The following is a 23018-nucleotide window of genomic DNA, read 5'->3' as shown; positions in this document are numbered from 1 at the left end:
TTGCACTTGGCTAGACGATTAGCACCTTTTGACAAGCTCAATCTTGTTCCAGGTGCAGCAGCGTTGCAAATGCAACATGAGTTAAAATGGTTTAAGGTAATAAATATATTCCATTCTAATAGTCCATTACTTATTTATTAACAATGATTTTATGGTAATCAAACTTGGGTAATCAATTTTGGATATTTGATATGCCAACAATGCATTGGTATGGAACAAATGTCATTCAAAATTTGATACCCAAATTTATTATAATGCCATTGAAGTCTATTGCATTTATTTGTGAGCATGTGCATGTTTTTCATTAGTAAGGCATAGTACAAAATTTGGTTCAAATATAAATTCAAAATTTAGTTTCTGACCTTATCTAAGAAACAAGTCAAATATTTTTCATTATTTCAAATCTATGGCTATCATGCAGGAAGTGGAGAAGTTTGTAACAACCTCTTACAAAGAGTTTCGAAACATAGAAATGGAAACTCCTTCAATGGTATTTACTAAATAACACAAAAAATTAGTGGAAGAAAGAGAAAAATGGATGAAAGACACTGCGAACTCCTGCACAATAGCGACAGCACTCATTGCCACTATAGCATTTGCAGCTGTAATCACTGTTCCAGGGGGCATCAATGGCACAAATGGCGTCCCGGTTTTCTCAAAAGCAAACGCATTTATTGTCTTTATCGTTTCAGATGCAATCTCTCTATTCACATCCACCATGTCTCTATTAATGTTCTTGTCCATCCTCACTTCACGCTATGCAGAGGGCGATTTTCTTTATGTTTTGCCTAAGAGGTTGATAATCGGTCTTGTTACCTTGTTCATGTCCACAACAACCATGATGCTAGCCTTCAGTTGCACACTCTATCTTGTGTTTGGCAACAATAAGGAATGGATACTTATTCTAGTGGCTGCATTGGCATGTCTACCAATCACTTCTTTCGTGTTCTTGCAGTTTTCCCTCCTTGTGGATCTCATCTCTTCAACATATGGCCCTGGCATTTTCGGCAAGAAAAGTGATCGGCTATGAAGCACGGGTACTCCAAAAATGGTGCCGTACTCGTACCGGGTACTTACCGGGTGCTGGTACGCATACCGGTACGGCTGCACGCGTACCGGATACGGCAAACAGTGTCTCGGTACGTTTGGGAGAACTGGTACGGCTTGGGTACGCCGTGGGTACGCCGGGGTGCGGCAGAACTCAGCTGTTCCGAACACGGAAGAGAAGAAACAGAGAAGAGAGGAGAGAAGAGAGGAGTACCTGGTTTGAAGCTCCGACGGCTCCGACGACCTTCGATCGACCTCGACAACCTTCGATCGACCTTTGACGACCTCCGACGACCTTCGCCTTCTCTTTCTCTCTCTCTCTCTCACTTCGCCTATTTCTCTCCTCTCTCTTCGACTCTGTTTCTCTCTTAGCTATAACCTAGATATAGATATTATATATAGATATATATATATATATAGTATAAATTATAATTTATATTATATTATTATAACTTTTTATTTTTTTATTATATATTTTTATTTATGTTTTTATAAATTATACTTATATATGTGTATGATATGTTTTTATTTATATATTATATATATAGCCTTTATAAATTATTTAAAAAAATAGATCAAAAAATTAATAAATTAGAACACAAAAATTAATAATCAATCATACTTATATAATGTTAATAATCAAAAAAATTAATTAGAACAAAATTATAAAAATTCATTAGAACAAAATCAATAATCAATCATACTTTTTAGTTTTGATATTTAATTTCAATTTGTAGGTTGGATCTTTTAACCATAATTATAAAAAATAAAAAATAAATAAAAAAATATCGGCGTACCGCAGCCGTACCCGTATCCTACTTTTTTGAGGTTTTGCCGTATCGGCGTACCCGCACTCGTACCCGTACCCGTACCGTACTCGTACCCGCACCCGTGCTTCTTAGGTGATCGGCTTTTTTTTTAGTTACCATCAGCAACAAGGAGAAACATTCCAAGCATGTGTCATTTTTGGTTTCTTCAATCAAAATTTATAGATGTATGAAAATTCAATATTCTGTCCGTATATCATTTACTCTATTAAAATCACTCTCTAAGGGGGGCAAGGTATAAGTGGGCCTTCATATCCATTGTTGCTTTTTTTTTTTTTAATCTTGAGAATGTCATAAACTTTTAGATTACTAGAATTGAATCCATGAAACTATTTGTCAATTCTATATTTCCTTACATCGTGTTTGGATCATTAATTTTGATAGAAATTTAAACATAAAAAGAAAAATAGAAAAAAAAATTAACTTATATTTTATTCACATTTACCTAGTGTAGTTTAAAAAAAATGATTGGCTAATGATTAGAGAATATGAGAGAGAGAGAGAGAGAGAGAGAGAGAGAGAGAGAGAGAGAGAGAGGGGAGGGAGAGTTACCTTAGATTGATTGTCACATCAATGATTTTGAAAAATGAATCTAACTTTTATATTAGAATAATAATGCCTTTTATTTATTTAGATAGAATTCAAAGATTTTTTTTTTTCTTTCATGGAGCGACAATTGAAAATTCTCTAAAGAATATATTAGAATACAATATTTCATCACAAGATGAACCATTTTTTTTTAATAAACTAAACACATAAATTGTGATAGGTGGTATCCCTCCTAGTTGGGGTTGGGTCCATACAAGACTCAAATGAGTCAACAAGTTTTTTATTTTATTATTGTTTGTAAACCTTCTCTTGGAAGCTTTGTGACTTCCAAAGCCTAAAGGATGGAAAAGAGAGTTTTGGTCTCTAATTTCAAACAACACACATAGCAACAAGATGGAAAAGAGCCAAGAGAGAGATAAAAGTGAAGAAAGAGCTAGGTTTTCTTCCATAGTTCAAGTCAAGATCGGTTATTCATTTCTTACCCGATCTTGATGAAATTCCAGTGGGTCGTTCATGAAGACGAGCTCTACATTTTGATCAGAGTGGTTCCTGTCAAAACTCTCTTGGATTGGTAGTTTGAGATATCCACTTTGGTACCTAAACTTTATCTCTTGTTGATTTTGTTGAAACTCACCTTAGTGGTGATAACATAATTGTTGATTAGTGACCCAAGAATATTATCTTGCTAATTGTATGCCTCTAGTTGTGATTAGAGATGATATCTTGTAGCCTCATTATTTTATAGAAGTTGATTTGGAGTTGGACCCATGGACGTAGTCATTTTTGGTGAATCACATAAATTTGGTGTTTTGTGATTGTTTTCTTGCTTTTAATTTTTCAGCCATATTATTTTTTGTTATTTGTGGTTTGTTGCCCATTTTCTAATTACATAAGGGGGAAAAATATAGGGATTTTCCCAACAAGTGGTATCAAAGCACATAGTTTTTGCCTTGCAAGTGTTTGATAAAATTCTTGTGTGAGTTTTAGAATGGAAGATACTTCGAGGGCTATGATAAAATTGACCACTTATGCAATTTGAAAACCATGAATGGAAAACGTCCTTTACGCTAAGAACTTGTATATACCGATTAGTGGTGAAAGTAAAAGGCCGGATGACGTAGATGTTGAAGATTGGATGATAATGAATAGAAAAACCGTTGTTCAAATTCGCCATTGGGTTGATCAAAGTGTGCTTCACCATGTGGCTCTAGAAATCAATGCTTACACTTTGTGGAAGAAATTGGAAGCTGTCACGCCCCACTTTTTATTACTCGGATTCCCATTAGCAAAGCCATTATTATAAATTCAATTTCAGAGATAGCATACAGAAGCTCATTATAAATACAAGGAATACATAAGTAAGAATTCTCTCATTAGAATATAAAATGAATGCAACATGAATTTATATTTAAATAAATTGCCCGTAGGCTTACATCATGTAAATCAAGGGAAGGGTTTAACCCTTTTACATCCATGGCATTCTGCCTACACATAAATGGCCTCGTGGCTAACAAATAAGAAAGATCCGTGACCTTGTATCACATCTCGATATTTACCTGAAAAAGGATTAGCAACATGGGATGAACATAAAGTCTAGTAGGAATCTCAACATGATCCTCAACAATAACAACTTACAGATATCTATGATCATAAATGCTAGTCTCATACCATATAAATAATGTGACATTTTTATAACCAAAGTATACTTACATAAATACTTTTCCTGAAATCGTCCATTTCGTTCCTTAATGTAAACAATTCACCCTCCTTTCTTCTTTTTACCTTTTTACCAAGACTTATGTGACAGTGACAAATTTTTGAAAGTAAGAGTTTTACCAAAAAAATCTATTACACTTCCACACGCCATTTAGACCTGCACCCGGTTTAACATTTCAAAGACATATTCATAATTATCTAATAACTTTCACATTACTTACAATCCCCACATTACTCACACCTCCATCTCATACATTCATGCCCATGCAAATATACCTTCAATACAAAAGGGAGCACACAAACATCCAACAACTATCTACTTCTACAATCTAGGCAATTCGGCCTTTCAAAAACCACAACCATCATAATACACAACATACACAAATATACCAAATTAGTAATACTAAATCAATTTTGCTCTACCTGCCTCAAGCATGGTAAGCCACTGATACATCTCTCCATAATAAAATGCCAATTTACCAGACACTGGCTGAAAAGGAATGGTACCTCTGTCAATTCTCCAAGCGTTAGCTAGAAGGTAATGGTACCTCTGATTCTCAGCACAGCCAATTCCTCAGGCGTTAGCTGTAAGGTAATGGTACCTCTGATTCTCAGTGCATTACACATTTTCCAACCATCACATTATACAACATTCATAGACAATTCGAGTGTGCTACAGACACATAACCATTTCAACATTTACGATGTCATCCTCCACCGATGACCAAGGACAAAACCTCTAGACACATACGTTAAATCCAAGTAATCCAAACGTCCAATTCTTATGAGATATTTAGTATAACAACAACGACAATATTCAAGGATTTTTCAACTTCTACCGAAAGTTTTATCTCAATTACAGAAGAGTTGTAAATTCCTCTACATTCCAGTGTTCGTTTCCAAAATTTCCAATTTATAGTTCGTCAATTATGTATATATATATAAGAAACTCCTTTCTTTCATTTAACAAAACCCAATTTCATGTATACTCAAGCCAAAAATCCGTTCACTTCAACTCGACATAAGTGTAACCTGATGATTTCTAATCTCATATTTATCCCATTTTTAGCAATTTACGAGCTACCGACTTATTATCCAGAACTATGAACACCCAAAACAAGGTTATTACTAAAATTCATGAGACTCGGTTAAATCTCAAAATCAATCAATCAACAAATTATTTAAATCCCTTAGTTCATGACATGATTAATTTCACAATTTTAATCCTTTTTACCCATTTAGCATTATTACAAAATTTAGGGTTTTATCTCTTTGTAAACATGAATATGTTAAACCACACCCCAAATTAACTCAACAACAATTTATTCCATAAAATCCCAATCTTAACATCCAACCTTGGATCCCCAATCATGATTTTCAAAGAAAAATCCATAACATCATGGTTTTTATGCAATAGAAACATACCACATGTCTATCTATAATAGAAGTATTGAAAAAAGGTTAAAGAAATCCCTACCTCGAGAGAAAAGAGGAGAAAAGCTCAAAAATCAACCTCGCCAGAATACGATCTCCACCGGTCAAGATGAAGCCCTCAACATGCTTATCATTTTGGTATGAGGAACTAGCACCAAAATCCCAATGGATTCATGGGATCAAAAAGAAATGTAAAACTTTAAGGGTTTGGGTAGAGAGAGATGAGAGAAAAACAGAGAAACGTTGTAGAGAGAGAGTGATATATTCAGATATGGATGAAAAGGGGACAAAAAAAAGCAAAATATAGCTGAAAAGCACGAAAAACGAGACAGAAAACGTGCCTGACCGCACGTGCAGCGCCCTCTCCCACACGTGCGGAGCGGCCTCCCACACGTGCGGCTCCCATCCCCGCACGTGCGGTCTCCCCTGCACTTCCACTCACGCACCTGCCTTTTAGACAGTGTGTATCCAGCCCTCTGCCTTGCTTCCCACACGTGCGGCCCGTCTCCCGCACGTGCGGCCCAAAGCCCCACATGAGAACCATACTTATGACTTGATGACCTTGCCTTAGGGGAAAAGGGCACTCAAGAACAAATGGGTCGACAAATGGAAGATAGAAGAAGAAAACTCACAGCCTAAGTACAAGGCAAGATTGGTCGTGAAGGGTTTTAGCGAGAAAAAGGGAATTGGTTTTGAAGAAATCTTCTCACCCATAATGAAGATGTCATTTATACGGGCTGTTCTTAGTTTGGCCGCAAGCGTGAACTTAGAGGTTGAGCAGCTTGATGTGAAGATAGCTTTCCTTTATGGTGACTTGGAAAAAGAGATCTACATGGAGCAGCCTGAGAGGTTCAAAGTGAAAGGTAAGGGGAACTTAGTTTGTAGACTAAAGAAGAGCTTGTATGGGTTAAAGCAAGCACCACAGCAATGGTATAAGAAGTTTGACTCCTTCATTGTTAGATCATGAGTACAAAAGGAACACTTCAAATCATTGCATGTTTGTAAAGAGATTCTTAGATGGTGACTTCATCATTTTGCTACTTTATGTAGATGATATGTTGATGGTTGGGCATGATGCGAGCAAAATTGACAAGTTAAAGGTAGAGCTTAGCAAGTCATTTGCTATGAAGGATTTGGGTCCTGCGAAGCAAATACTTGGCATGAAGATTACTCGTGACAGGAAGAATTGCAAGATTTGGCTATCACGTGAGAGGTATATTGAGAAGTGCTTAAAAGATTTCACATAGATAAGGAGAAATTGGTGAGTACTCCACTTGCAAATCACTTCAAACTTAGTTCAAAGCAATGTCCAACAAGTGAGAAAGAAAATGATGAAATAAAGAGAGTTCCCTACACATCCGTCGTTGGCAGTTTGATGTATGTTATGGTGTGCACTAGGCTGGATATATCTTATGCATTTGTGTTGTGAGTAAATTTCTTTCCAAGCCTAGAAAAAATCATTGGGCTACGGTGAAACGGATTCTCAGATATCTTAGAGGCACTTCCAAGATGAGTTTATGCTTTGGAGATGGAAAATCTTAGCTAAAAGACTCCACAAATGCAAACATGGCTAGAGACATTGATTCTAGAAAGTCCACATTAGGGTACTTAATGACTCTTTCAGGGGGAGCTATTTTTTAGCAATCCAAGTTGCAAAAATATGTTGCTTTATCTACAACGCAGGCCAAGTACATTGTAGTGGCAGAAGGATGCAAGGAGATGCTATGGATCAAAAGACTTGTACATGAATTAGGGTTAAAGCAAGAGAATTATGTTCTCTTATGTGACAACCAAAGTGCTATCCACATAAGCAAGAATCTGATATTCCAGTCAAGGTTGAAGCACATTGATATGAGGTATCATTGGATACGTGATGTATTGGATGAAAAATTGCTTCAACTTGAGAAGATTCACATTGATGAGAATGGGTCGAATATGTTGACTAAATCTTTGTCCCAAGAGAAGAATGATTTTTGTAGAAGTAAAGCTGGATTGGTGGTGCCCCCCACCTATGTCAGGATGGGGAGATTTGTTGGGTGATATCCCTTCTAATTGGAGTTGGCCCTATACAAGACTCAAATGAGTCAACAAATTTTTTATTTTATTATTATTTGTAAAGTTCTCTTGGAAGCTTTGTGACTTCCAATGACTAAAGGATGGAAAATAGACTTTTGGTCTCTAATTTCAAACAACACACAAAAGAAAAATAGAAAAGAGCTGAGAGAGAGAGAGAGAGAGAGAGAGAGAGGGAAAAGTGAAGAAAGAGTTAGGTTTTCTTTCATAGTTCAAGCCAAGATTGGTTGGTCATTTCCTACTTGATCTTGACGAAATTTCAGTGGGTTGTTCATGAAGACAAGCTCTACATTTTGATCAGAGCAAATCTTGTCAAAGCTCACCTGGATTGGTAGTTTGGGATGTCCACTTTTGTAATACATAAACTTCTTTTCTTGTTGATTTTGTTGATACCCACCTTAGTGGTGATGATATAATTGTTGATTAGTGACCCAAGAATATTATCTTAATGATTGTATGCCTCTAGTTGTGACTAGAGATGATATCTTATAACCCCATTATTTCTCCTTCCTAGGCTGGTATTTCTCCTATGGCCTCAACCCTTGACCTGCTGCAGCAAGCCAGTGTTTTTTAATTGTCAGTTGCCAGCACCCCTTATCAGGAGAGGTTCAGGCATCCTTTTTCCATGGAACAACATGAAGTCAACCAGTTTTTCCTGCTACTAAGCCTCTTCTTTGAAGACCTTGTCCTTACTACGGCTGAGGAACTTCTTGCTAAGGTCCAAAGCTTTGTGCTATTAATAGAAAGAATCATGGATCCTGACCAATTCTAGATTTTTCAGGACTTCATAGGTCAACTCCCTCAACATCTCTCCTCCATGGCACAATTTGAAGCTGAGTCTACAGCTGCTAATGCCAGGATGGCCTCTGTAAGGCAAGTTTCTTATACCTTGGCCAGTGTCTCTGCCAGAACCCAGGCCATTTCCAAAGCTAATGCTTCTATTGACGCAAGGAAGACTACTATTTTAATTTAGATCTAACAACTTTAGGCAGAGCTGGCTGCGGTTGAAGTGCAGCAGGTTGCCTTTTTGGAAGAGCAGAGCCAAATCAACCAACAAATGAACCAAATTTTGGCTCAGGATGGCCCAACTGCTCTTAAGGATGCCCAAGGGAAGCTCTTTCAAGTCAAGGCAAAAAGAAGAGCCATCCCCTCCTCTGGGCCAGTTTTGTAACAACCCTTCAAAGGGACTAAACTTTTTTTCTTTTTAGACTAGACATCTTGTATTTGTATATATATATTTTATACAGAGATAGAGATTCCATCTTACTCCTATTAATGTAAACAACTTCTTCGTGTAAATGAAAGCACTCTTTTACCGTGTATGTATTTTTCTTATGTGTGTTTGATGTTATCCCACATGGTTGGGTAATACTTTCTTAAGTATTTCCCACGTATGACTCTTCTATGTGGGACTTTTTTTACTGATGCCAAATGATGAGCCCCTCATTTTAGGACTTTATAAACCTTAAATGGTCCCTTTCGATTTGGAGACCATTTTCCAAAGCTTGGATCCTTATTTTCCACTGACAGTCTAGTCTTCCATACCAAATCTCCTTTTGAAAACACCTTGGCCTTTACTCTTTTGTTATAGGCTCTTTCGACATTCATTTTCTGAGCTAGAAGATGATTGTAGGCCATTACTCTTTTCTCCTCTAAGTCTTGTAGTTCCATCATCATGGCCTCAGCATACTCATCGATGGGAATATTATAATGGAAGGCCACCCTGCTAGACTGGACAGTAACTTCTAAATGCAGTACTGCATCATGGCTATATACTAATTCATAGGAGGTGGTCCCAACATTATTCCTCTTAGAGTTTCTATAGGCCCATAATACACTAGATATCAAATTATGCCAGTCTTTAGGATTCTCTTCCACCATTCTTTCCAACGAGTTTTTTTTATTATTTTGTTAGTGGATTCAGCTTGCCCATTGACCTGAGCATAGTAAGGATGACGAATTGAGGATTTGAATACCGTATTCTTTGGCAAATTCTTGAACTTCATCCCCATTAAACATGGTGGCCTGATACACTGTCATCGACTGACGCAACCCAAATTTGTGTATTATATGCTTTTTTACAAAATCAATCACATGGCTTTGGGTCACCATCCTTAATGGTACTGCTTCTACCCACTTGATAAAATAGTTAGTAGCCACTAAAAGGTAAGAATATTTCTTTGAGAATAGAGGAAAAATCTGCCCAATCAGGTCCATTGCCAATCCTCTGAAAGGCCAGGGTTTTACCATAGAATGTAGTGCAGTTGCGGGTACTCTTTGGAGGCTGTCATGTTTTTGGTATGCTTGACACCTCCTAACATAAGTCATGCAGTTTTTTCTTACAATTGCCCAAAAATAGCCATATCTGCTGACCATCCACCTCATTTTTTCTCCAACTTGATGAGCACCACATATACCCTTATGTATTTTAGCCATTATTTTCATTTGTTCACTTTGTCCTACACACTACAATGTCATGCCATCATGAAACTTTCCAAACGAATCATCCCCATGATGACATAATTCAAGGCTTGGTACTTAACCTACCTACTAACCTTTTCTTCAGGATTCGTCAAGTATTTAATCAAAGGGTATCTCTAATCCTCCTCTGCCATTTCTAAACGCATCACTAGCAGGATATTTCTCTGTCGATCCCTTAACCTGAAAAAATTTCTCTTTTGAATCCTGATTATCCTTTCCTGGCTCCGCTTTGGAATTCGTAGTCCTAAGGCTGCTCGGGCCATTTCATTGGCCTGCTTATTTTTCAATCGAAACATATGCTGAAAGCTTACATGGCTGAAAAAACTTTCTAGCCACTTCACTTCAACCAGATATTCTCCTAAAGATTTACTGGTGCACCTATCACCTTTAACTTGCTTGATCACCAGCTGAGAATCACCAAAAACTTGTAAGCTGGTGATCCTGAGTTCTATAGCTAGTTCTAAGCCTATAATCAAGTCCTCAAACTTAGCTTGATTATTAGGTGTGATAAACTAGTCATCCAGCTGGTACGAAAATTGATGCACTTGGCCACTAGGTGCCACAAATACAACACCAACTCCAACCCTTTCCTCTGTTCCAGAACCATCAAACATTAACCTCCAAGGTGTGTTTTCTACATGATTTACCTCGAATAGGTCTTCATTGATAGAGGAACCAGGATGCTCAGCCAAGAAATCAACCAAGGCTTGGCCCTTGACAGCTTTCCGGGGAACACACTTGAAGCAGTACTCTATTAGGGCCAACAACCATTTGGCTTGTCTCCCTCTTATAATAGGCTAAGACAACGTGTATCTAAACACATCAGTTTGGGCTATTACCTACACCTCTAATGGTAATATATAGTGCCTTAGCTTAATGGAAACAAAATATAAAGCCAATCACAAATTTTCCATTGAGTTATATCTGCTTTTGCATCATTTAGCCTTCTGCTAAGATAATAGATGGCTTGCTCATGGCCACTCTCATTATCTTGGGCCAATAGTCACCCAATGGACTTTTTACAGGTTGGAATGTACAACTTTAATGGCTTCCTCTTGATAGGAAGCATCAGTACTGGTGGATTCACCAAGTACTCTTTGATTAAATCAAAAGCCTCCTGCTGGGGCTTCCCCTAGTTAAAATCCATATCTGCCCTGGCTTTTACTAGGGGTGAAAAAGCTAGAGCTTTTCCAGCAAAATAAGCAATGAACCTTCTTAAGAAGTTTACCTTTCCTAAAAAACTCTACATTTCTTTCTTATTAGCTGGAGGTGGTGCTGTTAATATAGCTTTAGCTTTATTGGCACCCATTTCTATGCCTTTTTAATGAACCAGGAAACCTAAAAAGTTTTCAGCAGAAACCCCAAACGCACATTTCAATGGATTCATTTTCAGGTTATGAGACCTCATCCTCTGAAAGGTCTGTCGAAGGTGGTCTAAATGTTCATCAAAACTTTCTGATTTGATGACCACATCATCTATATATACTTCTAGAAATTTTCCAATTAAGTCATGGAAAATTAAGTTCATAGCTCTCTGGTTGGTTACCTCTGCATTTTTTAAGCCAAATGGCATAACAACCCACTCAAAAATGCCTAAAGCTTCAGGACACTTGAAAGCTGTTTTGTGGGTGTCTTTTGGGTTGATAAAGATATGGTTGTACCTAGCATGTCCATCTATAAAGGACAAAATTTTGTGCTTGGATGATGAATCAACTAACTGGTCAGCCACAGGCATTGGGTACTCATCTTTGGGAGTTACAACATTTAAATTTTTGAAATTGATGCAAACTCTCAACTTGCCATTCTTTTTCATAACAGGAACCACATTGGAAAGCCACTCAACATATATGGCAGTCCTAATAAGTAGTTTTTCAGTCTCTTCTTTTACTAATAATGCAATTTCATTGGTCATTCTTCTTGGAGGCTGATTGTGGGAAACAAAATTATTTCTTATTGGACGTTTATGCTCTACTAGCGATTTGTCTAAACCAGGCATTTCATCATAGTTCCATGCAAAACAATCAATATAATTAGAAAGAATGCCAACTAACATTTTCTTGCATTTATTAGACAAATTGGCATTAACAAAAATAGGCCTCTTACAGGTCTTATTCCCTTTATCAAATTCCTCTAAGGGATCTTGTACATCCGCCTTGAGGTCATCTAACTTAGCAGGTGCTATCTGCGAATGCTTTAACTAAATGTCCTTTTAACTATAAGGGCTATTGTCAATCACACACTTAGCCCATGAACATGAAGGTAATAATCTATGACTAATTTTTTTTTTTTTTTAACAAAAAAGTAACAAAATAGTCTAAAGGAAGTAAATCTAACTATGCTAACATCATTCTCATCATCACTGCCCATACTCATGACTCAAAAATTTGGTTCAGCTGCCAACTCAATGATTGGCTCACCCTGTCTTTTTTGCATCAAGCTGGGCTTGGCCAAGTCCTAGTCAGTCTGTCGGAATCCTTCATCTATATAGGGTTGAAACTCCTCAGGAATAATGCTCATTTCCTATGACTTCATCTCTTTAGAAACCACTTTTACTGGTTCCAAACTCTCTTTGTACAGTGCTACGTCTATGTTATGCACATCTGCTATGAAAGGGTTAGCATTAGCCTAATAGACCACCATGCCATCTTTTCCATTTGACCTGTTCCCTTCTTGGTTGATCAAAAAAATAAGTGTCTGGTGTAGTGAAGAGGGCACACACCCATTTAAATGGATCCAATCTCCCCCAACAACAGGTTTTAATTTGAGGTGGAATCAACCACAAAGAAGGTGGTACTCATGGCCCTTGTCCCAATTTGTAACTTCAGGGCTATCACCCATTTGGCATCAGATGAGCCTCCTGCAAAAATACTGATTAATATGTCAGTGGGTATTAGATCATCCATTGTTTTTCCCAACATCCTCAATGTTTTGGAAGGAATGATGTTGACAATGGCCCCATTATTGACCAAAACCATGTCGACAAGTACTCCATCTAGGTGTACTTATACGTACAAAGGTCTTAGATGCTTAATTAACTCTTTCCCAGGCTTTTGCAGCACTGCTTGGTCTCCATCGATAGACTTGACCACTTTAATTGATCTTGTTATTTTGGCCTTAGTCTCTGCTATCTGAGCAATTGCTTATGTAAAGTCCTTAACATCTCCAACCAAATGTGTTGGCTAGTCTAGTCTGGCTTGAAACCTCTTGGGAATAGCCATGACCACATTACAATCAACAAAGAGGAAGCTGCCAAACTGAATGACCATTTCCCCCCCCCCTCCAAAAAAAAAAAAAAAATCCTCAGAGCTTTCTGATTTATCCTTATCTTTTTCCATATCAGTAGGCTCTGTCATCTTAACTTCTGGAGCCACTTCTTGGCTTCCCTTTATGGCATCATCACCAACCTGAAGCTCTTTCTCTAACTCTTTAATCCTTTGTCTCAACAAAGCCTCATTTATGATAGATATAGGTTTCTCATAGGGTATTACTAGCTTGGGAACTTCTTTGGCACCATCTCTTGGTGTTAGTACCACTGCATTCTTTGGTATACAAACTTCAACATCCCTCTTCTCCCTTGACCAGGTTAGGTTCTGAGCCCTTGGTGGTTTCAGGCCTTGATCTTCAAGCTTGGACATCATTGCATGGAACTTCCTTTGCCCCCTTCTTTCTGTGTTCTTGTCTCTCCCATAGGTCTCCAACCTCCTATGGGAAATTTCGGATGTACCACCCCCTGCCAACCATAGTGTGGTGGCACTTGAGGCCTGACCATTTTGGGATTGTCTAAGGCTGTAGGTTCTGCTGGGCCACTATATAGCTTAGTACTTATGTTTTCTTTTGGCCTCTTTTCCAAGCCATGTGAATACATCCTGGCCTCTTGATTATAGGGCTCTTGTGTTCTAAAATTCCTTGGTTGGCCACTCTGCTTTTGTTATTTGTGCTGCCCTAAATAGACCTTGACCGCACTCGCCCCTTCCAAGCAAGGATTCATTGGCACCCCTTGGTAGAGGAAGGGCCTATCTTGCTCTCCATATTCTACCCCCTCAGTGTTGTAAACCCCTGGGTCTACTCCATCATATAGCAACTTTGTACCTTTGAATATATGCAAATCTTCTTGGCCCATGGTAGTAAACCTTAGACCACAATCTTTTATTTGTTTCTATACTTTGTCGGCCACAATGGCCTGTGCCATCTCCTTTTCTCTTCCACACCTAAAACATACAAAATGGTCCTGATCGACCATTGGTTTCTTTCCTTCAGCTAATAGCCCCTTCCTTAAGTTGTGAATTCTTTCCAATTCACTCAACAACACCCTTGGATTTTTGGTTTGCTCATTTAGACTAGCAGACACCATGTTTATGTCCACCACTTCTGGAAAAGGGTTTCCAGTGACAGCCATAACCCCTCTGTCCTTCTCAGCATACTTTAGCATTATTTTCTGAATCAAGTCATGCACGCAATTGCAAAATGTTACATTGTTATTAGTGGAATGCCTGAATGAATTATGCCATTTATAATATTCTTTGCCAATGCTTTCTTTTGGGATACTATGACCTGGGGATAATGTCAAGAATTTCCCTGCCAATAGCTCATTGAATAAAGCATCTGCTTTTGACAAATTAAAGTACTGCTAGTGGGTTATTGGCATTTTTTTTTGGCTGGATGAATAGAAGACATGTTTACTGGTTTTTCTGCCTTTTTTAAGGCTTCACAGGTCATTGGTGTTTTGCCAATTATTTGGGTAAGTCCTTATCTCTGTAGCGTTCACATAATTGGTGTATTGTCTTTTAAATTATGCCAGTTGGGTGCTTTTCTATGCCAAATTGTTTGTTTTGAATGATTTTCATAAGTATTGCTTATCTTAGTTTATGTTTATGGCCATGTTGAAATAAAATCCATGTGTTTATTGAGAAATCTTTTTTCTTAAAAAACATGGCTTATTCATTGAAACTAAAATAAATGATATTTATTTTATTCAAACCACATAGTTTTAGGGTAATAAAGGTTTTAAGCCTAAAATGGACTAGTATGAATAATTAACCCCTAAAATCACAAAATAGAAAGTTAGTAGAAGCCAATCTTCGGATCGGGCAAAAAGGGGTCCTTTCATTCAATTACTTTCCCCTTTTATACCTTAGCTCCCAAACCTGAAATTCTCTAGTTATGATGAATTAGATCCTTAGCTTAGTTTTCATCGTTAAAGGTTTTTTAATTCTTCATAAAAATTAAGTGGCGACCCTATGTTGGTTAAAGCAAGTTGGCACAACTTTCATTGTGGCGCCTAATAACCAAAAAGGCACGGCATCCACAGTTGGTGACTCTGTTGGGAAACTAAGCGAGCTTGACTTGAAAATTTGTATTTTATGAGATTAGATTGTTAATTATTTATTTACATTGCATCATTGTGGGCTCGAAAAACAACCGCTTCGTTACTCAATAACTTGAATATCATTCGTGGGCTATGTTAATGTCAACAAGCAAGCATCATAATTTGCTATTAGTACCGTTTGATCATGGCCTTCCACTCCAAGGTGGCATGAGAGGTATATTGATAATCGTAGTTGATATACCCTATGGACTAAGCCTACCTTTTGCAAATGGAAAGCTTTAGCACCTTTCAAATTAGGACATGAAACTTCCCTTTTGGGATTGTGTTGTTGCCATATTATATGATTTAGTCAATCCATAGATCATCTTTCCAAACTTGGACAGGGCAACCCTACCCCAAATAGGCATGAATGCAAATTACATGCTTTTGAAATATCTTGCTTGAATGGAAATGATGTGATTGGATTCCAAAATAAATGGTCATAAAGGTAGTGATTCGATTCAAGAAATTTGAAGTTATTCGGGGCAATGATTTGATTCCGGAAAAACTGAGACTATTCTAGGAAGTGATTTGATTATGAAATTCTAGAGGTCTAATTAGGCAGTGATTTGATTCTAATTATGATTCTGACTATCAGCGGTGAATTAGGAAATTGTTTCCTAATTTAAAGGATTTGAGTTTTGAATTCGAAATTTTATCTTAGTGATCAATTAGAAATGATTGCCTTCTCAACATGGAATATAAGTAGAATCTCTATTCTATAAGATTATATGATCAAGGTACAGTTTCAAAAAAAAAAAAATCTATCTTAAGTAAAGTTTTGGAAATTATGAAAAATATTTAATTGAATAAAAATCTTTGAGTTATTGGGGAATTTTGATTTTGTGGAAAAATGGTAAACAAGGAAGTGATGACCAAGTCTTCTATTTTGAATAAAATTTCAATTCCCCTAAAAGGCATTTGACCATGAGATGATTTGTTTGATTGATTTCTTAGAATAAAATCTGAAATTCCTTGGAAAAATTTTAAAACAAAATTTGAGTAGAGTTTTCAAAATTATATGGAAAATGTTTAATTAAAAAAATCTTTGAACTACTGACTTTGGGAGGAATCTCACTTATGGAAGAATGTTAGACAAGAAATTGGTCACCAAATCTTCTATTTTGAATAAAATTTTGATTCCCTTAGAAGATATTTGGCTAGGAGATTATTGCTTGATTGATTTCCTAGAATAAAATCCGAATGCCTCAAAAATATTTTGAAAAAAAAAGATAAATTTTTGAAAAATAGTTCAGAAACTTGGAAGACATAATTTGATCATGCACTTTTAAATAGAATTGGGATTCCTTACATAAATGATAATGAATGAGAACACAATTGTTTGATTGATCACTTTGGTAAGAACTCTAAAATTCCTCAAAATTTCTTAGTTGGGAAACTATCGCCTAATTGGTGATGATGATTTTGAAATCCTATAGTAAGCTTAAACAGAATTTGACTGGGTCTATCTGTCTATTCTCAGGTTTCTTTACAACCATTGCTCCTAGAAAAAGGAAGTTTCCCAAGCTAAGTGGGCCAAACTCAATCGATTGTCTTGTACTGAAGATATACTCGACGAAAAGCTTGTGTCATGACTCAAGTCACCAAAGAAGAAGATTAGCAAATGACAGCCCAAGCTTGTTCAAGCAGTCCATCCAACCTAGAAAAAACCCAATCAGTTCAGAAAAAATTCCAATCCAAAACCAAAAAATATAAAAGCTAAAACTTTAAAAAAAAAAAAAACAGTAGTTCATCTAATCCAAAAAAAAAAAAAAGGGGTCCATCTAACTTAGAAAAACCCACCCCATCTAGTCTAGAAAAAGCCTGATCCAATTCAAAAGAAAACAAAGTCCAACTGAATCACTAAAATGGGCAAGATTGACTACATGGCCTAACTTTGAGACTGACTTGAGCATTGAGATTGAACACATTGGTTTGGGAAATTTCAATTCCATAATGATGCTAGAAACTGGAGCATTGGAAGAGGATGTCACCAAGTGCATAGTGAGTGCAATGAAAGTCCAAATGCAAAAGTGGCATGTGAAAAAGGCCTTATCTATGAATATGACAGTGACTCTAAGTAGTGAGTGAAGTGAGTATGAATCTGGCCTGTCAGATTCTGATGCATAGTCCAATTTGAGTGGCCTAGAGCTTATAAATTTGGGAGTAGGGATCAAGTCTAAGTATTCCATTTATTTTGAGTTTGAGTCGAATGTAAGCCACCCAACTTCAATAAATGAAATAATGAGTGATTTGGAGTACTTTGCGGTGCCAATAGTTAATAGTATTAATCCCACTAATTTCAAAAATGAGAATGAAAATGATTTCGAGGAAGAAATTTCACAAAGCATAAAAGAATTAATTGAATGGGAAAAGAAAAGACGAGCTAAACCTGTAATAGATGAGATAATTTCAATAAACCAAGGCAATGAGGAAAATCCTCGCATGGTCTAGATTGGATCCACATTGTTTTCAAAGGAACGCGAGCACTTAGTTGCTCTTTTAAAAGAATTCAAAGACATTTTTGCTTAGTCCTATGAAGGCATGCCTACAATCGATCATGAGATTGTACAACATAAAATCCTCTTAGACCCCGAAACTAGACCCATCAAGCGAAAATTGAGAAGAGTCCACCCCGATTGGGCACTTAAAATCAAAGAAGAAATAATTAAACAAATCAATGCCAGGTTCTTAATGGTGTCAGAATATCTGAAGTGGTTAGCAAACATAGTTCCAGTCCCTAAGAAAGATGGCAAAATCAGAGTCTTTGAATAAGGCTAGTCCAAAGGATGACTTTTCACTACCACATATTGATGAGTTATAGACTTTGCAGCAGGACATGCACTTCTTTCGTTTATGGACAAGTTTTAGGGATACAATCAGATCATAATGAGATTGGACGACAAAGAAAAGACAGCTTTCACCACACCATGGGGCACATACTGTAGTGTCATGCTGTTTAGGTTGAAGAATACCAAGGCTACCTATCAAAGGGTTGCTACCACATTATTGCATGAAATGATTCACAAAGAGGTAAAAGGTGTATATGGATGATGTGATCGTCAAGTATAAAGAAAGGGAGGGCCACTGCATTACATTAGAAAAATTCTTTGAGAGGATCTGTGAATATAGACTAAGGCTAAATCCATAGAAATGCATGCTTAGGGTAATAGCCAACAAAATGTTAGGGTTCTTGATCACACAAAGGGGGATAAAAGTAAAGATCTTTTCAAAATAAAAGCTATCCTAAAAATGCCTCCACCAAGGACTGAAAAGGAGGTGAGAAATTTTCTAGGAAAAGTGCAATTCATTGCAAAATTAACATTGACCAGTGAACCATCTTTTAAGCTTTTGAAGAAGGGGACCAAGTTCCATTGGAATGAGAGATGTCAATTCACCTTCAAGCAAATCAAGCACTATCTGCAAACTCTACCAGTGTTGTCACCACCAAAACCCGGGAAACACCTAATTTGAACCTATCAGTGACAGATTTCACCATGGGATGTATGTTACCATAAGAATCAGAAGCAGAGGCAGAAAGAGTCATCTATTACGTCAGCAAAAAGATGTTAGTCTATGAAGCCCCGTGCATACCACTAGAGAAGACCTGTCTCGTATTGGTGTGGGCCACTAGGAAGTTATGACATTACTTGCTCGCCCACTCGATGGTGTTGGTTTCGAGCTTAGACCCTATCAAATATCTCTTCGAGAAATCAACGGTAACTGGTAGGTTAGCACGTTGGTTGTTAATTCTGGTTGAGTTTGATTTGAAGCACATAACCAGAAAAGCAGTGGTAGGATTCCTAGTAGATCAACCAATTAGTGAAGGAGGCAGCTCAAAGTTCCTATTTCCGAATGAGGAAATCATGTAAGTAATGGAAGAAACCAAGAAATTGTACTTCGATGGAGCTTCAACTAAATCAGCTATGGGATAAGGGTCCTTCTCATTGCCCCTGATAAATCCCATGTGCCTTTGGCTTTCAAGCTTCATTTTGAAGATTCAAAGAATCAAGTAGAATATGAAGCTTGCATTGCTAGACTATAAGTAACCCTTGAACTGGGGCAAAGCGGTTAGATGTTGTCCATGACTCGAATTTGGTAGTCTCATAAGCCAGAAGAGAAAGAAGAGACAATGAAAGTGTATCACTAGGCTTTGGATTGTCTGCTACCTTGGTTTGAGAAAGTCACATTCACCCATATGTTGAGAGAAAACAATCGGTTTGTCGACGCCTTGGCTACTTAGCTTCTATGGTTGACATCCCTGAAGGCATCAAAATAAGACAAATCATCATAGAACAGAGATATGTACCAACTTATGAGTTGATCGCTACAGTGGAAGAATCACAATATGGTCATCCTTGGTAATACGACATCTGGAACTTCATAGAAAAGGAAGTCCATCCATAAGGGGCAATAGAGAAAGACACACAAAAAAAAAAAAACTATCCTGCGCCTAGCTACCCAATACATCCTGTGCGGAGGAAAACTATACAAAATGGGACATTTAGGGATGCACAATTTGTGTGTTGATACAGAATAAGGGGAAAGGATCATGGAATCAGTGCATGGGGAAAAGTGTAGAGCTCACATGAATGGGGTTATGCTATCAAGGAACATTGTTCGATAAGGATACTACTAATCAACCATGGAAAGCAATTGCATACAGTTTGTCAAAAGGTATCATAAATGCCAAGTTCATGCTAACCTCATGAATGTGTCGCCCTTATGACTACACAGCTTGACTTCACCATGGCCCTTCTCAGTCTAGGCTTTGATGTACTTGGGGCAGTCACACCAAAATGATCAAATGGACATGAGCACATACTAGTAGCCATCAACTATTTCACCAAATGGGTCGAAGGGACATCATACTTAGTGCTCAAAGCCTCACATGTGGCCTAATTTATCAAAAATAACATCATCTGTAGATATGGAGTGCCGAATCAAATAGTGTTAGAACATGGTTCCCATTTCAAATGAGAGGTGGCCGATTTGTTCGAAAAACATAGCATGACCTTCCATAAGTCATCACCATACCGACCACAAACCAATGGGGCCATTGAAGAAGCAAACAAAAATGTCAAAACCATTCTACAGAAAACAATCGACAAATACTAGGATTGGCCAGATAAGCTGCCATTTGCATTGTGGGATATTAGACATTGATTAGAACTTTAACTAGGGCAACTCCTTATTCATTAGTCTATGAGATGGAAGCTATACTGCCCATTGAGATTGAAATCCCTTCATTGTGAGTGTTAACTAAATGTCAAATTGAAGAGACTGAGTGAAAAAAGAGTAGATTTGAGAAACTGATGCTCTTTAACGAAAGAAGATTACGAGCATTGTACCATGTCCAAGAATTCCAACGAAGAATTGCCCAAGAATTTAACAAGAAGATGAAGGCCAAAAATATGAAAGATAGAGATCTAGTGCTCTAAGAGAACCAAGCTCCGGTGCATGACCCGAGAGGGAAATTCAAGCCAAATTGGATGGGGCCATATATGATAAAAAAAAATCATGATGGGCGAAGTGGTTGTTCTGATGGATCTAATTGGGATATAATTCACACAACTTTTAACATGGATAAACTAAAAAAGTATTATCCTTGAGAGAGCTCGTTAGAATGAGAACTTGAAAGGGTGACCTAAGCAAAATGTAGAGCATACAAAAGGGAAAAATAAAAAGAATAGAAGCTCACAAGGTTGAAAACCTGAAAAGGCAGCCTTGGAAAAAATTAGAGCGCAAAAGGAGAGAGTTAACATCCAAGTGAACCTAAACCTAAACTACGAATGGCCTGATTCCCATCCTTGGGGATATATAAGCAACTTCACTTTGAAATTCAGCCCTATCTTATCCAAATTTTATCATCTAGTCAGCACTAGTCATCAGCATCTATCATCGGATTTCCAAACATTGGGGGATTTTTAGTTGTACTGCTCATGGATTCGATTATGGAAATGTTTAATTAGTGAGTTTGCAAAAAATGTATTTTGAGTTGTTTTTAATAAGAATAGTGAGTGATTTGTGTTCCTTTTTGTTTGACCAATTGCACAAAAGTTTTAAAAATAAAGGAATAAACCTCATTGCACTGTTTTATTATTATTATTATTATTATTATTATTATTATTATTATTATTATTATTATTATTATTATAATAATAATAATCTCAAACATAACAAATGAAAGCAAAGCTGACTAATTCTTGTTCAACAAAGGCTTTGAAATGCTAAAAACAAAAGTGGCAATAAAGAAACTTGAAACTAGGGGCATCGTGAGTCAAGATCTGAGTCACTCAGTCTTTATTATCTTGAATGCTCCCTCTCTGTGTGTTTTGACTCATTAGATCTCATACTCTAGCCATCGAATGTATGCCCTCAGCAGCCTGTAACTAAAACCCTCTTCCGTCATCATAAGTGTCCTGTCTTGCAAAGCCTTGACATTTGCCTTCAAGTGTGAAGTCCAGAAAGCAAAGGAAGATAGGTAGAAGAGGAACCCAAATGAGTCACATGATCATGCCCAAATTGTCACAAAATATGGTGAGGAAAGTAGTAGGGCATGCAAGTCAAACCTACCATTTCTACACCTGGAAAGGAGAGCATCTCTCGAATCATAGCTGGAAATCCCAACCATGACAACGTCAAGCTATATCTCTATAAGTCTATGAACACATCTAGTCATGCCACCCTCAACAGTGTCCATCATTACCAGCTAGAAATGAGTATGGTATGAAATCGCCAAGTAAAGGGTAAGACTTGCCCACACCTTCAACTTGTCTATAAGCCATATCTAGGAAATATAGAGAAAAAGAAAAGATAGACAAAAGAATAAAGAGGTGTGAGATGAGAGGAAAAACTAAAGCAGGAGTGTCCAAAAATAGAAAAGAGAGATAAAACAATAGAGAGGAGAAAGATGAGAAACCATGTGAGTTGGGTGGTACCAGAAACAGTAATGGACTACCAGCAAAGTTCGTAGCCTTGCCCTCATGAAACTCGTCCAAATCTAGTAAGGTCTCTACCAGAACTAGCTCAACAAGGCATTTTCCATCCTTAACTTGCTTGGCCATATCCACCAAAATAGGGTTCACTATCTTGTTATTCGACACCACCAAGAATCGGGCAAGCAAGTAGATATACATAGTAGTTTGGTTATACCCTTGAAATTCTTGGTTGCTCCAATCTTGTCTACTAGTGAACCTGCCGATCAAAGTAATAACAGGTAATTCACCATCTCTAATACAAGCCTTAGCCTCTCCTAGAAGCAACCCACAAATTTTCCCAAGCACAGTTTGGGATAGCCCACTAGCAGCATCAGGCGCACTAAATTATCCCTTGGAGAGCACTCAAGCAAACCCTCGAATTCTATAGGGGTTCTGGCTTGGACCCGATCCATTTGATGTTTTAGATTCGGGTTTCATTGTCATATAGAGTTATTCATGTCTCGTTTCCTCTTATCTCTCTTTGAGTTTGGCTTTTGGGATATGTTCATTGCGTTTAAAATAGGTTCGTAGCTTGTTTTTCAAACT

At 37.4% G+C, this 23018-nt stretch overlaps 1 protein-coding gene and 1 long non-coding RNA gene across 2 annotated transcripts; one reads left to right on the top strand and one right to left on the bottom strand.

Annotated features, from left to right (window-relative positions):
- The first annotated feature begins 420 nt into the window (after nucleotides 1-420).
- On the top strand, nucleotides 421-2183 carry LOC114263413 (uncharacterized). Its single transcript, XR_014358655.1, has 2 exons — nucleotides 421-1016; nucleotides 1950-2183. It is a non-coding gene; the product is annotated as an uncharacterized LOC114263413 (long non-coding RNA).
- Nucleotides 2184-9089: 6906 nt separating this feature from the next.
- LOC145816121 (uncharacterized) lies at nucleotides 9090-9527 on the bottom strand. Its single transcript, XM_082912368.1, has one exon. It carries the CDS (start codon nucleotides 9525-9527, stop codon nucleotides 9090-9092), a length of 438 nt encoding a protein of 145 aa, XP_082768494.1.
- Between the last annotated feature and the right edge of the window lie 13491 nt (nucleotides 9528-23018).

This window comes from Camellia sinensis, unplaced genomic scaffold, assembly GCF_055761805.1.
Source record: "Camellia sinensis isolate YWXY unplaced genomic scaffold, ASM5576180v1 Unanchor3, whole genome shotgun sequence".
Taxonomy (NCBI): Eukaryota; Viridiplantae; Streptophyta; class Magnoliopsida; order Ericales; family Theaceae; genus Camellia; species Camellia sinensis.
This window is presented reverse-complemented; position numbering and strand designations above follow the sequence as displayed.

Bases quoted from the DNA above. Each gene is read 5' to 3' on its own strand.
- LOC145816121 (XM_082912368.1), bottom strand. From the start codon at position 9,527: ATGGTGGAAGAGAATCCTAAAGACTGGCATAATTTGATATCTAGTGTA.